At 59.0% G+C, this 16382-nt stretch overlaps 1 protein-coding gene across 11 annotated transcripts; it reads left to right on the forward strand.

The window, feature by feature from the left end:
• Window positions 1-3308: 3308 nt before the first annotated feature.
• Window positions 3309-13602, forward strand: CARNS1 (carnosine synthase 1). Of its 11 annotated transcripts, none has more exons than XM_055269953.2 (10): window positions 3309-3445; window positions 3783-3882; window positions 5090-5360; window positions 6114-6203; window positions 6439-6926; window positions 7166-7340; window positions 7432-7517; window positions 8285-8516; window positions 8615-8895; window positions 11371-13602. In XM_055269953.2, the coding sequence occupies exons 1-10, from the start codon at window positions 3315-3317 to the stop codon at window positions 12595-12597; spliced, it is 3081 nt and encodes a 1026-aa protein (XP_055125928.2). In that variant the 5' UTR covers window positions 3309-3314; the 3' UTR covers window positions 12598-13602. The 11 variants fall into 11 exon arrangements, with proteins under 11 accessions (XP_055125928.2, XP_063499504.1, XP_055125935.1 ...); XM_063643434.1 differs by having other exon boundaries at window positions 3312-3445; window positions 3856-3882; window positions 5067-5360; XM_055269954.2 differs by having other exon boundaries at window positions 3386-3445; window positions 3856-3882.
• The last annotated feature ends 2780 nt before the right edge of the window (window positions 13603-16382 follow it).

A 16382-nucleotide genomic window follows, 5' to 3' on the forward strand; every position in this document is an offset into this window, starting at 1 on the left:
GCACTGCCACCCACTTGAGGTTCCCTGAATTCCCACACTGTTCCAGGCTCCCAGAAAGGTCAGACTTGGACTCCCCTGCATGGGAAAGGCCCTTTCTCCTTCTCTGAGCCTCAGTATTCTCCTGCGGATACTGGGATTATAATAGCCCCCACCCAGCCTCAAGAGGGCTCTGCCAGCTCATGATGATGATGATGATGGTTCAGTCCAGCTGGGCAGCAGCCAGAGCACTGCCTCTCCTTACCCCAGCCCTACCTGACTTGGCTCCGCCTCAGGTGATGGCCAGCCTTTCCTGGCAGGGGCAGAGCAGAACCACCCCGCCCACCTGCCTGCCCCAAGTTCCAGGATCCTGAGCTTGGGCTGCAGCTGCCCAACTCTGATTTTCCTCCCTGTATCCACAAGACAAAAGCCAGAGCAGCCAGGGACCAGACAGGGTGGCCGAGGAGTGGGTACACCCGCAGCTCTCTGTGCATGCATGCACGAATTCTGGCAGATCCCGGCTCTGCCTCTCACCAGCTGTGTGACCTTGGGCAAGTCACATGACCTCTCTGAGTCTCATAATTGCTGCCTTGCATGTGAAGTGTTAAGCCTGGGCTGAGTGTGCACTGTATTCCCATTTGAAGATGAGAAAACTGAGTCCCCAGGACTGCAAAGCTTGTTGAATGTTGTTAAATGTCAAAGCTCATGCTGTTTGGATCACACCCAGGCCCCAGAGTGGGACCCCATGGGCTCTCAGGCCACCCAGGCTGCAAGCGATTGGGTCTCCTGGGGTGGCTGTGGGACCTGGGCCCCTCCCTTTGTGATCTGAAGCTCACTCTCCCCAGCCTAGAATGGGACTGGTTCCTCATTCCTGGAGCCTGGGCCAGCTGCAGGGAGGGCTGCACGTGGGCCTGGAAGTTGTGTGGGGAACGTGGGCTGGACTGGGCACCCTGGAGAAGCCATTTCCCCTCTCTGCCGACCCTCTCCAGTGGTAGACAGGGATGGGTCTGCACAGACTGCCCTGTATATAGTTGCAGAAAGGGTCCAACAGCTGTCATCTCTGTCCTTGACATGTGTGGGCCCCTCAGTACTCTCCCCCAGGCCAGGAGACTCTCAAGGACAGCCAGGGCTCAATATGTGTCCAGTTCTGAGACAGGCAGGGAGAGGGGCTGACTGGGGACTGTAAGAGCGAGGAGTTAGAGCCATAGGCTGCCCTGCCTAGGAGAGGGAAACCAGCCCCATTCTAGGCTGGGGAGAGTGAGCTTCAGATCACAAAGGGGAGGGGCCCAGGTTCCACAGCCAGAGCTAGGATTGAAACCCACTGGTGGGACACACTCTAGGAGAGGGTATGAATCTCTGGTTGTGCTTCTGTGGGTGAATTGTGGCTGCGACCCAGGTCTCCCGGGGTATGCTTCTGTGGTTGGGTGGGTGCACTTGGGTGTGAGTATGTGTGTCTTGGGGAGATTGTAGCTTCAACTCTGGGTGTGAAGTTGACCTGGGTGGGTGTTGAGGAGCAGAGCAGATTTCTTTTCTTTTCCTTTTTTTTTTTTTTAAAGAGGGGGGCCAGGTGCAGTGGCTCACACCTGTAATCCCAGCACTTTGGGAGATCAAGGTGAGCAGATCATGAGGTCAGGAGATTGAGACCATCCTGGCCAACATGATGAAACCCCGTCTCCACTAAAATACAAAAATTAGCTGGGTGGGCTGGGCGCGGTGGCTCACGCCTGTAATCCTAATACTTTGGGAGGCTGAGGCGGGCAGATCACCTGAGGTCGGGAGTTTGAGACCAGCCTGACCAACATGGAGAAACCCTGTCTCTACTAAAAATACAAAATTAGCCAGGCATGGTGGCACATGCCTATAATCCCAGCTACTCCAGCCTGGGCAACAAGAGCGAAACTCCCTCTCAAAAACAAAACAAAACAAAAGTAGCTGGGCATGGTGGCTTGCACCTGTAGTCCCAGCTACTTGGGAGGCTGAGGTAGAAGAATCACTGGACCCAGGGAGGTGGAGGTTGCAGTGAGCCAAGATTGTGCCACTGCACTCCAGCCTGGTGACAGAATGAGACGCTGTCTTAAAAAAAAAAAAAAAAAAAAAGGGATAGGGTCAAAAAAAAAAAGAGAGAGAGAGATAGGGTCTTAGCTGGGCACAGTGGCTTACACCTGTATTCTCAGGACATCGGGAGGCCGAGGCAGGAGGAGCACCTGAGGTCAGGAGTTCAAGACAAGCCTGGCCAACACGGCGAAACCCCGTCTCTACTAAACACACAAAAGTTAGCCAGGCGTGGTGGTGTGTGCCTGTAATCCCAGCTACTCAGGAGGCTGAGGCAGGAGAATCACTCGAGCCTGGGAGGTAGAGGTGGCAGTGAGCTGAGATCACACCACTGCACTCCAGCCTGGGCAACACAGTGAAACTCTGTCTCAAAAAAAAAAAAAAGAGAGCGAGAGAGAGAGAGGCTCTCACTGTATTGCCCGGGCTGGAGTGTAGTGGCACAACCAGGACTCACTGCAGTCTCGATCCCTGGGGCTCAGGTGATCTTCCCACCTCAGCCTCCCAAGTAGCTGGGATTACAGGCCCACACCACCTCAACCAGCCAGTTTTAAAATTCTTTTTTTGTAGAGACAGGGTCTTGCTATGTTGCCCAGGCTGGTCGCAAACTCCTGGGTTCAAGCAATCCTCCTGCCTCAGGCTCCCAAAGTGCTGGGATTATAGGCAGCCACCGCACCAGGAGAGGCTGGATCTTATAGACATCCTGGCCCCTGTGTGCAAGTCCACTGGGTCCAGAAGTGAGGAGGGGGCTGCACAGATGTGTGGAGACCCTGGCCCAGGAGGGCCTCTCTGGGAGAACGTGCAATAGGGCAGAGCGCTGGCAGCTGGCACAGAAAGCTGCAGGGCTGCGACCTCCGGCCTCCATCCAAAGGTAGGGCTCAGGGCCGTGTGCCCCAGGCTGCTCTCCCGGGCACCCCACCCCTAAGGGCGGGCCCTAGTACCAGTCTCTGCCCGCTCCGGCTCTCTCCACCCCTCCTTTCCATCTCTTCTACATGGTGGGCCTCCCTCTTTCTTCATGGCAGCCCTACGTCTGTGACCCTCGACGACAGTCCCTGTCCATCCGTACCTGGCCCTCTGTCAGGGCTTCCTCTGTGTCTCTGAAGATCCCCGTTTCTCCCTGCCTGCTCCATGCCCTCCTCCTGCTGGGTCCGTGTCCCGCCCCACGCCCCCAGGTCTGGGACGTTTTCGTGGCTGACGGGCGTGGGGGGGGGGGGGGGCGCGTCCCCGGCGGGTCCCTATCAGTCCCTGTCGGTCCGTCCGCCCCGCGCCGCCCCCGCTGGGCACTGGGCATGCCCCAGGCGTTTCTATATAAAGCGGCGCCGCTTGGGCCGGGCGCTGTGCCACTGCCACCGCCGCCGCCGCTGCATCCCGCCCGTTCTGAGTCCGCCCGCCACGCCCGCCGAGCCGCTGCCGCCGCCAGGTACCCCGGCTCCGGCCCCGCCCTGGGGAGAGCCAGGGAGGGGGGATGCGGGGGCAGGAGTCGCGGGGACGAGGGCCCCGGGCGCCCGCGCCCCGCGGCGGGACCCTCGACGCTACGCCCCCCACCCCCGGGACCCGGCGCCCCCCACTACCCCGCGCTGGAGGGGCAGAGCCGAGCTGGGACCCCAGGGCAGGAAGGACCTGTGAGCCGCGCTGGAGCAGGAGCCACTCGGTCTGGGCAGCAGAAATCCCTCCCCATCTTCCGGGTGGGGGTGGGGCGGCCTTGGCCTCTCTCTGCAGGGACAGGTGTCGGCCACCTCTCCACTCCCAAAGTCTAGGGGCTGGAAGGCCAGGCAGGGACTTGGCTGCCCTGACTCCTTCGTCTCTCTGTCCCTCTGTCTCTGCCATCAGTCTCTCAGCCACTCCACCCACGAGATGGTGAGTCTCCTGTGGTCCCTCCCCGACAAGGCCCAAGTCCCTGGGCAGAGAGTGGGCCCAGAGGACAGCAGACAGCACCCAGGACCTAAGCCTGGGAGTTGCCCCCTGCAGACAGCTCAGACCCACAACCAGCTCCCCCACCCCCACCCTGCTGCGGCTGCGTCCTGGGAGCAGGGCACTTAGTGCCCTATGACATTCATTCATTCCATGGCCCCTCAGGGAGCTCACCTTCTAGGAGACGGCACAGAGGCTCTGGCCCTGGCAAACTGGGATTCGAGCCCAGGAGTGAGGCCCAGTCCTTTGCCGTCTGGGCCACAGCACACCATCTCCCAACAACCAAGAGATTCTCTTCGTCCCAGCCTCATCAGCCCCCAGGGGATGGGATAGGGCAGACACCAGGCAACAAGGCCCAAAGAGCCCTCACGACTTGCTCAAGGTGGCTGAGCCTGTCCCCTGGAGGACAGACTCAGCTGCCAGGCCTGTCCAGGCCTGGGGACTGCAACGAACAAGAATTCCATTCACACGAAGCCTCCCAGCAGCCCCATATGGGGGGGGGTGCCAGCCTCAGAGAGGGGAGGGACGTTAGGTTTCATCCAAAGAAAGCATTTCCATGACTCAAAATATCTGCAGAGGGGATACTGTCTAGTCTCCTCATGTCTAGCCCAGGGCTGGGCACACAGTAGGGCTTCAAGACCTATGCGGGGATGACAGTGGAATCACATTTAGGTGTCAGCACACTCCATGCCGGGTCATAAGAGAGAAATAAGCCACCCCAGAGTGATGGCTGGGTTCGTTCATTCATCTACTCTTCAGTCAACAAACACTTACTGAAAAGTGGCTGTGTGCCAGGCACGCTTTAGGTGCTGGGGTTGCCTCTATGAACAAAACAAGCAGAAAACTCTGCTGCTGTGAAGCAAGCTAAGGCGGAGCCCAGCATGGTGGGAGCGGGAGGGGCTGGCCAGCAGGACACTGCTTCCTGCCATCCCCCCAGGGGCACCACACAGAACAGTTTACAAAGCACTCCCACGGTTGCGTTCCCATTAACAAGCCTTCACCCCCAACACAAGCCTTTCCTCTCCTAGTCCCCGGGATGGTGTCAGCCCTGAACATAGCCCAGGCTGGGAGAGTGGGGGGCTTACACCCTTGGGTGACTTAAATGTGCCCACTGGCCCACCCTGCCCAAGACCCACCACTTCTGCCCTCTCAGCTCTCCCTGGATCCATCGGGTCCCGAGTGGGATTGCCCACTGGGCTCCAAGGACCTGGAGGAAGAGGGCCCCTGGGGAGGGGGCTCTGGCCTGCCGCCCACAGGCTGCTTCCCTGGCTCCTGGCGCCAGGACGTGGGCCTGGACTGCAAGGGATCCCCCGAGGGGGCCGAGGCCCGGGCTTGGAGTGTCTACTACTACAGCCTCCTGCAGAGCTGTCTGCAGCAAGCTGGCCTTCCGGAGACCCAGGACCGCAGCCAGGTGCCCCGCACAGGTGCCCAAGGGCTCCCTGGAGGGGGGCACCTCTGGGGGCAGGGAGGGGCCCTCAGCCCAGTCTGCTTTCCCATCCCTGTCAAGGTCAGCCCCTTCCCCTAGGCTCTGGTTCCATCTGAAGGCAGGGAAGGCACAGCCAGTTGGCCTAGGGTAGGCAGACATTGTTTGCAAGGGCATCTGGCACCAGTGAGGTCAAGGATTGGGCTCCCTGCCCTCACCCCCTCCCCAAAAAGACCCAGCCCTGGGATTGGGAAACCACGTTGTGTGGCACTGAAGCTTCTAGAGAAAGGTCTTGGGAGCTGTGGTGGAGGCAGCTCAGCAGCTGAGACCCCCCAGACTCCTCCCCTTCTGCCCCTCCACACCTGTTGTATATACCAGATTTTCTGTGGACAGAGGGTTCACAGACAGAATACCTGAGAATCACAGACTTGGTCCCATTGTACAAACTGGGAAACTGAGGCTTGGAGGAACACTGACTCCTCCAAGGTTACACAGAAAGTCAGAGCTCGGGCTAGAACGCAGGTCTCTAGTCACCCAGCCTATGGCACCTCTGGAACAGCTGCAGAAAGGGGAAACCAGCTTCACAGGGCAGGACTGGCGGGCACCTCCACTCCCTGCCTGTCCCCTGTCTCGTCCAATTCCTGGGAAAACTCTGGGGGCCCAGGGTGGGGCCATGGGTGTGGAGGTGGTGGAAGGTGGGCAGAGAGACAGCAAGGGCGCCCCTGGTGAGCTGGGCCATGTTCTCTTTCCCGAGGCTGTCCTGGGGCGGAGGTGACCTTGTGCGTTCTGGGCTCCCCCAGCACCTTTCTGCCTGTGCTGCTGGAGGGTGGGGTCCAGAGCCCGGGTGAGTGTGTGCTCAAGTTTCCCCATCCCCTTCTATAGAAAGGGCAGTCCTGCCCTGGCCCAGCCACATCCCAAAATACCCGCCAACCCTGGCAACTGCCTGCATTCCACCAGAGCAGCTGCCATGCCGAGTGGGGATGGGTTCTGGGATCAGCTGCTTCCACTCCGCTATCCAGGGGCCCGGGCATGGGGCATCAAGCCTTCCCTGGCCAGCCACTTGCCTTCTCTGACCACAGGAAACATGCTCCTTTGCCTGTCCCCTGCTTGGCTGATGAAGGTGCCAGCACCCGGGCAGCCGGGTGAGGCAGCCCTGCTAGTCTCCAAGGCTGTGAGCTTCCACCCTGGGGGCCTGACATTCCTGGATGACTTTGTCCCCCCGCGTCGTGCCACCTACTTTCTGGCAGGCCTGGGCCTGGGGCCCGGCCGGGGCCGAGAGGCAGCAGAACTCGCCCGTGACCTGACCTGCCCCACAGGAGCTTCGGCTGAGCTGGCCCGGCTGCTGGAGGACCGGCTGCTGACAAGGCAGTTGCTGGCCCAGCAGGGTGGTGTGGCTGTGCCAGAGACCCTGGCTTTCACCTACAAGCCACCAGGGCTGCTGCGGGGAGGGGATGCCAGCCCAGGGCTACGGCTGGTAGAGCTGAGTGGCAAAGAGGGCCAGGAGACGCTGGTGAAAGAGGAAGTGGAAGCTTTTCTGCGCTCCGAGGCCCTGGGCGATATCCTGCAGGTAACAGACTCTCGCCCACCCCGAGGTCTGTACAGATGCCAGCAGGATGGGACCCAGGCAGTTACCAAGTCTGGCTGGGAAGGTGTCTCTACCTCTTAGCCCTGCCGCTGCCCTGCCCCATCTCTAGGGCAATCCCCTGCCCTTTTGCCTGTTTACTCACCGGCTCCTGTGGTGGAAGCGCCCCACCCTGCAGTACCTGGGGTGGTGTCCAGGAGGCCCCTTTCCCCTCCTTGCTGCAGGTGGCTGTGAAGCTCAGTGGCTGGCGCTGGCGGGGGCGGCAGGCATTGCGTCTGCACCCGCGGGTAGAGCTGGGTGCAGTGGTGGACACAGTGCTGGCGCTGCTGGAGAAGCTGGAGGAGGAGGAGAGTGTCCTGGTGGAGGCTGTGTACCCACCTGTCCAGCTGCCCTGCTCAGGTGAGAGCCACCTGGGCTGGCCAGGGATGGGAGTTTGGTGTGGCCTTCTGGCCACTCTGTGCTGGCCTTAGACCTCCCCGTCTTCCCCCAGATGGTCCTTCACCCGGCCCTGGCCTGGCTGTGCGAATCTGTGCTGTGGTGTGTCGGACACAGGGCGACAGGCCACTGCTGAGCAAGGTGAGCGTGGCCCAGGCCCAGGTTGTGACCCTGCCCGCCACACCCCAGCCCAGTCCCAGTAGTGGTTTGCCAAGGGCCCCTGAGCCATCTCTGGGCAGAGAGGACAAAATCCTTAGGGGGGTCGTAGTTGCCTCTGGGGAAACTACTGGGTCTGACCCGTCTTCCCTCTCCTGCAACCCTTCCAGAATCCCTCCCACACCAAGAGCCCCTGCCCCTGTGCTCAGCCCCACGCTGGGTAGTACCAGGGCCCAGGGGGCTGAATTGTCTTCCCAGAGAGCTCTTGCCCACGTAGAGGCTGACCCAGGGCTTCCTGATAACCCTCTAGTGCCTGGACCCCTTCAGGAGGGGCCTCTAAGCTGGGGAGTTCAGGAAGGTTTACGGACCCTCCTGAGTACCCAGCTCTAGGCTACACTGAGAGGGAGAGATTCGACCCTGCCCTCAGGGAGCTCCAGTGGGGTAGGGAGAGGTGCACCCCAGGGAGATGCTAGGGTGGGGCACACCAGGGTGGCCCAGGCCCCCAGGGCTGCAGGAGCCATCCTGGAGGGGGACCCCAGTTGGGCCTGGAAGCCTGGATAGAATCCCTGGAGAGGTCTGGGGACCAGATGGGGAGTGGCAGGAATAGCTCGTGTGCAATTTAAGACACGTTGGACGACGCGGCTTCTTGAATGTCCAGTGAGGGGTCTGGTCTGAATCTTGGCACAAGGCGGTGGGGGTGTGCGTGGGGGGCAGGAGTGTGTGGGCCTCCCACTGAGCCGCCCCCTGCCCAGGTGGTGTGCGGCGTGGGCCGCGGGGACCGCCCTCTACGGCACCACAACTCCCTGCCGAGGACGCTGGAGGTGGCACTGGCCCAGTGCGGCCTGGGCGAGGAGGCGCAGATGGCGGCCGTGCGGCAGCGCGTCAAGGCAGCGGCCGAGGCCGCGCTGGCCGCCGTGCTGGCTCTGGAGGCCGGCCTGAGTGCCGAGCAGCGCGGCGGGCGCCGGGCGCACACGGACTTCCTGGGTGAGTGAGGGCGGCCAGGGCCGGGACCGGGAGCCGAGGGCCAGGGGCTGGAGGGCGGGGGCTGCCGGCGCTGAGCTCGCGCCCCCCGCCCGGCGCAGGCGTGGATTTCGCGCTGACGGCGGCCGGCGGCGTGCTGACCCCAGTGGCCCTGGAGCTGAACTGCGGCCTGTGCCTGGAGGCGTGCGGCGCGCTCGAGGGGCTGTGGGCCGCGCCGCGGCTAGGGCCGGCGGCCGACGAGGCGGCGGCCGCGCCGCTGGTGGAGACCATGCTTCGGCGGTCGGCGCGCTGCCTCATGGAGGGAAAGCAGCTGCTGGTGGTCGGTGCTGGCGGCGTCAGCAAGAAGTTCGTGTGGGAGGCGGCGCGCGACTACGGGCTCCAGGTGGGCGGGGCGCGGGGGCGGGGCTGGGCCCCAGGTCCTGGCCCGAGTGGTGGAGTCGGGATCCCGGGGCGGGGCCTGGAGCAAAAGGGCGTCCTTGGGGCGGGACCACCCGCGCTAGGGGCGGTGCTTGGGCGGGGCATCCTGGCCAGGTACACGGAAGCCCAGGTGTAGGGGCTGAGTCCGCCGCCCTGCGAGGGTGAGGGGACTCCGCTAGTTCTGTCCCTGCCTGGAGTGAGAGGCCCTGGGGAGGGCAGGGAGTCCTCCACAGAAAGGAGGAGAGGAGCCCGGGTAGATGGGCTGGGCGAGGGACAGCGTTAGCGCCAGAGTGGGGGCCTTGAATGCCAGGCTAAGGAGCCTGGCTCTGTCTTGGGGAAAGGGCGGGCCCTTTGGGGTTGAATTCCTGACACTTGGCACCCAGGACCCGCATACAGATCCTGAATCAAGTTCATAGCAGGGCATCACTTTACAGAATCTGGAGCGAGCCAGGCAGGTAGAATTGTTTTTTTTTTTTTTGAGACAGGGTCTCAATCTGTTGACCAGACTGGAATGCGGTGGTGCGATCACAGCTCACTGCAGCCTCGACTTCCTGGGCTGAAGTGATCCTCCCACTTCAGCCTCCCTAGTAGCTGAGACTACAGGCACGTGCCACCATGCCCAGCTAATTTTTTTTTTTTTTTTTTTTTGAGACGGAGTCTTGCTCTGTCACCCAGGCTGGGTGCAGTGGCGTGATCTCGGCTCACTGCAACCTCCCGGGTTCACGCCATTCTCCTGCCTCAGCCTCCCGAGTAGCTGGGACTACAGGCGCCTGCCACCATGCCTGGCTAACTTTTTGTATTTCTAGTAGAGATGGGGTTTCATCATGTTAGCCAGGATGGTCTCGATTTCCTGACCTCGTGATCCAACCGCCTCGGCCTCCCAAAGTGCTGGGATTACAGGCGTGAGCCACCGCGCCCGGCCTTTTTTTTTTTTTTTTTAATACGGAGTCTCGCTCTGTCTCCCAGGCTGGAGTGGAATGGCGCAATCTCGGCCCATTGCAACCTCCACCTCCTGGGTTCAAGTGAATCTCGTGCCTCAGCCTCTGGAGTAACTAGGATTACAGGTGCGCGCCAACATGCCCGGCTAATTTTTGTATTTTTAGTAGAGACAGGGTTTCACCATGTTGGCCAGGCTGGTCTCGAACTCCTGACCTCAAGTGATCTGCCCGCTTTGGCCTCCCAAAGAACTGGGATTACAAGTGTGAGCCACCACGCCCCGCCTGCCCGGCTAATTTTTAAAATTTTTAGTAGAGACGGGATCTCACTCTGTTGCCCAGGATGGTCTTGAACTCCTGAGCTCAAGCAATCCTCCTGCTTCGGCCTCCCAAAGTGCTGGGATTACAGGCGTGAGCCACCTTGCACAGCCGAGTAGACATTCTTTTCTTTTTTTTTTTTTTTTGAGATGGAGTTTTCACTCTTGTCGCCCAGGCTGGAGTGCAATGGCATGATCTCGGCTCACCACAACCTCCGCCTCCTGGGTTCAAGCGATTCTCCTGCCTCAGCCTCCCGAGTAACTGGGATTACAGGCATGTGCCTCCATGCCTGGCTAATTTTTTTTGTATTTTTAGTAGAGATGGGGTTTCTCGATGTTGGTCAGGCTGGTCTCGAACTCCTGACCTCAGGTGATCCACCCGCCTCGGCCTCCCAAAGTGCTAGGATTACAGGCGTGAGCCACCGCGCCCGGCTTCGAGTAGACATTCTTATCCCCATTGAACAGATAAGAAAACTGAGGCCGTCTCAAACTGGCCCTAATCTAGCACACTGGCCTCCTCTCCCCTCTCCCACCATGCAGCACCCCCTGGGGACACCACCTCCGTGTCCCCTGCCTTGCTCAGTGTTTTCTCCACTTGGAATGTCACTCCACTGCTAAGGCTGTGTTACTTTGCAGAGAGCCACCCTCCCTCTCTCTTCAGAGGCTGCCCTGCCCTGGGTTCCCCCAGCAGGCAGTAAGCTTTAGGGGCACGGGGCCCTACTGGATTCCTCCGTGGGCACTTCCCAGTGTCAGAGCACATGGGGTGAATGATGACCAAACCACTTGTCCCAAGCCCCAGCCCTGGTAGTTTCTGTGCAGTCCCTGGCCAGTGAGGCTGCCGGTGGGAAAGAGTCTGCCGTGCTCTCTCACACCCTCTTATCTGTGCTGCAGCCCCTCCCACCCAGATCATGCCTTTTCCTCCTGCAGCCACCTGGCTGACTCTTATTCTTCAGCTCCCAGCTTAGGCATTGCCTCCTCTAGGATGCCTTCCCTCCCCTCCAGCCTGTATTAGGTGTCCCACTTCTGCCCCTTCCATTTATTCAGTCAATCCTCAACACATATTTATTGAGCACATAGTGTTTGTGCACTCGTATCCCCCGAAGGCCTGGGCCATCCTAGGCCCCATCCTATCCCTCTAGCGCCCAGTACTAGCTGACCTGGATATGCCCCGCCCTGTGGCTTCTGCAGCTGCACCTCGTGGAGTCAGACCCCAACCACTTTGCATCACAGTTGGTACAGACCTTCATCCACTTTGACATGACCGAGCACCGGAGGGATGAGGAGAACGCACGGCTGCTGGCAGAGTTGGTACGGGCTCGCGGCCTCAAGCTAGATGGCTGCTTCTCCTACTGGGATGACTGCCTGGTGCTCACAGCCCTGCTCTGCCAGGAGCTAGGTCTGCCCTGCAGCTCCCCAGCTGCCATGCGCCTGGCTAAGCAGAAGAGCCTCACCCAGCTGCACCTGTTGCGCCACCATGGCCCACCCTGGCCTGCACCCTCCCTCCATGCTGTGCCCTGCTGCCCACTGGCGAGCGAGGCTGATGTAGAGAGGGCCGTGCACCAGGTACCCCTTCCAGGTGTCATGAAGCTGGAGTTCGGGGCAGGTGCGGTGGGCGTGCGGCTGGTAGAGGATGCGCCACAGTGCCATGAGCACTTTTCCCGGATTACCCGAGACTTGCAGGGCGAGGCTGACCACCCAGGCATTGGGCTGGGCTGGGGCAATGCCATGCTGCTGATGGAGTTTGTGGAGGGCACCGAGCACGATGTAGACCTGGTGTTGTTTGGTGGGCGGCTGCTGGCTGCCTTTGTCTCCGACAATGGCCCTACGAGGCTGCCTGGCTTCACTGAGACGGCAGCCTGCATGCCTACCGGGCTGGCACCAGAGCAGGAGGCACAGATGGTTCAGGCAGCCTTTCGCTGTTGCCTGGGCTGTGGGCTGCTCGATGGAGTCTTCAACGTGGAGCTCAAGCTGACCGGGGCTGGGCCTCGGCTTATCGAGATCAACCCCCGCATGGGTGGCTTCTACCTGCGTGATTGGATCCTGGAGCTCTATGGCGTGGACCTGCTGCTGGCTGCTGTTATGGTGGCCTGCGGCCTGCGGCCTGCCCTGCCCACCCACCCACGTGCTCGTGGCCATCTGGTGGGCGTCATGTGCCTTGTGTCCCAGCACCTACAGGCCCTGAGTTCCACCGCCAGCCGTGAGACCCTGCAGGCCCTGCACGACCGTGGCCTGCTACGCCTCAATCTGCTGGAGGAGGCCCTGGTGCCTGGCGAGTACGAGGAGCCCTACTGCAGTGTGGCCTGTGCCGGGCCCAGCCCCACCGAGGCCCGCCTCCGCCTGCTGGGCCTCTGCCAGGGCCTGGGCATCGATGGGCCCAGCTACCCTGTTGCTCACTTCCTGTCTCACTTCAAATAGCACTGGGGCCAGGGGGCAGGGAAGCAGTGCTGGGAGGAGGCACTGTGGTGCCCTCTGCTCCCTGGAGCTCTTCTTGCTTCTCTCCCCATCGCCATGCCCCAGCCCCAGCCTGCCCGCTGCAATGCCTAGGTCTGTTCCAGAGCAGCAGGGCAATTTAGACACCAAGGCATCCTGGACTCAAGGGCCTCTTGCCCTCCCAAAGGCCCCAGTCCAGCCCACAGCTTCCCCAGCATTCTAGCCTTGGAGAAGTGACAATGGCCACACACACACACACACACACACACACACACACCTCTGTCACCAGCTCCCCAGGTGGGAGTGGGCCCAAACCCAGCCCCTCCTGTCCACCTCTCCAGGTCTCACTCTCTTCCTGCCACCTACAAGAGGAGAGGACCTGGCTGGGCCCCAAGTCTTGGACAAATCCTGGGAAAACCTGAGACTAGAACCCTTGTCTTCCTCTTACCCAAATTCTAGGATAGCTCTAGAGCCTGCTGGAAACTTGGCGGCATCCAACCTGCCTCATTTGGCCTGAGCGGTAGAGGCAGGTGGCCTATGGACAGAAGTAATCCTCTTTCCGCTCACCCCAGGCAGACACAACTGCCTATATTCCCCCGATGAGAAGAAACAGGCTGAGAGAGGAAAAATGACTGTTCCAGGGTTACACCACAGTGGAGGGTGGGTCACAGGACATGATGCAGGGTCCAGGTTTCTGTTTTGATCAAGTCTTACATGCCCATTCAGCTTCTAGGCCCCCCTCGCCTCCCTGCCCTCATTCACAAGTGGCCCTGAGACATGTGAACGCCTCCCTCCTATGCATCAGAAACCTTCTCCACCGAGCTTTGGCGCTTTGTCCTCTGGCACACCTAACTAGCATTGGCAGAGGAGAGTCTACACTCTTCCTCATTCAGGGAAAATGCTTTAAGAAATCCTGCCTCTGTGCAGCATAGGAGCTGGAGGCAGCTCCCCAAGCATCCCTCCCCAAATAAAGGCTTATGTACTAGTGAAGTGTCTAGATAGGTTCTCTTGACTGACAACTCCTCCCAGGATCAGCTAGATAGGGGATGGGGAAGGGGGATCAAGAGATGGGTAGGGGATACTTGTAGCATCTGGAGCTAAGGGAAAACCATCCCACTGGCCTGGTGTTTGGGTTGCCCTGGGTTGCTAGGGGCCTGCCCTACACCCACATCAAGACCCGAACCTGAGGATCTCCTTTGGTGGAATTACAACCAGAGGGCCACATCCAACCAGATAACCCTCTGCATGCCTGGAGACCCTGAATTCTGTCCACCTCAGTTCATACCCAACCTCCCCTATGCAAATGGAAGGCACACCTAGACAACCTCCAACAATCAGAACTCACATCCAAGGCCTGGTCTGGCTCAAATTCACACCCACACACCCACACATCCCCATCCAATAAGAATCCATACCCAATCTTTTTTTCTTTTTTTTTTTTTGAGACAGAGTTTCACTCTTGTTGCCCAGGCTGGAGTGCAATGGCACAGTCACGGCTCACTGAAACCTCTCCCAGGTTCAAGTGATTCTCCTGCCTCAGCCTCTCAAGTAGCTGGGATTACAGGTACCCACCACCACACCCGGCTAATTTTTTTTTTTTTTTTTTTTTTTTTGAGACGGAGTCTCGCTCTTTCACCCAGGCTGGAGTGCAGTGGCGCGATCTCGGCTCACTGCAGGCTCCGCCCCCCGGGGTTCACGCCATTCTCCTGCCTCAGCCTCCCTTGTAGCTGGGACTACAGGCGCCTGCCACCTCGCCCGGCTAATTTTTTGTATTTTTAGTAGAGACGGGGTTTCACCGTGTTAGCCAGGATGGTCTCGATCTCCTGACCTCGTGATCCGCCCGCCTCGGCCTCCCAGAGTGCTAGGATTACAGGCGTGAGCCACCGCGCCCGGCTAATTTTTGTATTTTTAGTAGAGACGGGGTTTCACCATGTTGGCCAGATTGGTCTCCAACTCCTGACCTCAAGTGATCCACCCGGCTCGACCTCCCAAAGTGCTGGGATTGCAGGTGTGAGCCACTGCGCCCCACCAAATCCATACCCAATCTAAAGTTGCAGACCACATGTCACAGACCAGATTTGCTGTGTTGAGTGTGTTCATTCTTTCTTTCTTTTTTTTTTTTGGAGACAGAGTCTCACTCTGTTGCCCAGGCTGTAGTGCAACGGCATGATCTTGACTCACTGCAACCTCTGCCTCCCAGGTTCAAGCGATTCTCCTGCCGCAGCCTCCCAAGTAGCTGGGACTATAGGCATGCACCACCACGCCCGGCTAATTTTTGTATTTTTAGTAGAGACAGGTTTTCACCATGTTGGTCAAGCTGGTCTTGAACTCCTGACCTCAAGTGATCCACCTGGCTCAACCTCTCAAAGTGCTGGGATTGCAGGCATGAGCGACCCTGCCTGGCCTAAGTTCATTCTGTCAACAGCGTTTTTGGTTTTTGCTGGGGTGCAGCGGCTCATGCCTATAATCACAGCATTTCGGAAGGCCAAGGCAGGAGGATCACTTGAGTCCAGGAGTTCAAGACCAGCCTCCTGGGCAACAAAACAAGACCTCCTCTCTAAAAAAAAAAAAAAAAAAGAAACAAAAGAAAAAAGATTATGTGATTATGTCATTCCAGTTACTTGGGATTTGAGGTGGGAGAATCACTGGAACCCAGGAAGTCAAGGCTGCAATGAGCTATGATCTTGCCGCTGTGCTCCAGCCTGGGTGACAGAGGAAGATCCTGTCTGAAAAACTAAACAAAGGAAAAAAAAATAAAGTTTTTGTTTTGTTTTGTTTGTTTGTTTGTTTTTAAGACGGAGTTTCGCTCTTGTTGCCCAGGCTGGAGTACAATGGCATGATCTTGGCTCACTGCAACCTCTGCTTCCCAGGTTCAAGTGATTCACCTGCCTCAGCCTTCCCGAGTAGCTGGGATTACAGGCATGCGCCACCATGCACAGCTAATTTTGTGTTTTTAGTAGAGACGGGGTTTCTCCATGTTGGTCAGGCTGGTCCCAAACTCTCAACCTCAGGTGATCCGCCCGGCTCAGCCTCCCAAAATGGTGGGATTACAGGCATGAGACACCGCGCCCAGCCAAGTTTTCGGGTTTTATTTGTTTGTTTTGAGACTTGGTCTCACTCTGTCGCCCAGGCTGGAGTGCAGTGGTGCGATCTTGGCTCACTGCAACCTCTGCCGCTCAGGTTCAAGCGATTCTTCTGCCTCAACCTCCCGAGTATCTAGGAGTACAGGTGCGCGCCACCACACCCGTCTAATTTTTGTATTTATAGTAGAGGCAGAGTTTCATCATGTTGGCCAGGCTGGTCTCCAACTTCTGGCCTCAAGTGATCCACCCACCTCGGCCTCCCAAAGTGTTGAGATTACAGGTGTGAGCTACCGCCTCCGGCCTGTTTGTTTTTTTGAGACAGGATCTCACTCTGTCACCCAGCCTGGAGTGCAGTGGCACCATCATAGCTCACTGTAACCTTGAACTCTTGGCCTCAAGTGAACCTCCCAACTTGGCTTCCCAAAGTGCTACGATTACAGGCATGAGGCATCGTGTCCGGCCTCAACAACGTTTTTTGAAGTGTCTATTCCGTACCAGGTGCCTAAATGTGCTTAAATTAACAAGGGAGTAAACGCCAACAAAATCCCATATTTACAGGTATATCACTGACCCCCAAGCCCTATTTAAGGCGGGAACCTGGCAACATAACCTGGAAGTGAGCTGGCCACTCAGTAAATGCTCCGATCTGCAGGGTCCTCGAGCCAGAGGCACTTTGAGGAGACCCTG

The sequence above is a fragment of the Symphalangus syndactylus genome, chromosome 1 (assembly GCF_028878055.3).
Source record: "Symphalangus syndactylus isolate Jambi chromosome 1, NHGRI_mSymSyn1-v2.1_pri, whole genome shotgun sequence".
In the NCBI taxonomy this organism is placed as follows: Eukaryota; Metazoa; Chordata; class Mammalia; order Primates; family Hylobatidae; genus Symphalangus; species Symphalangus syndactylus.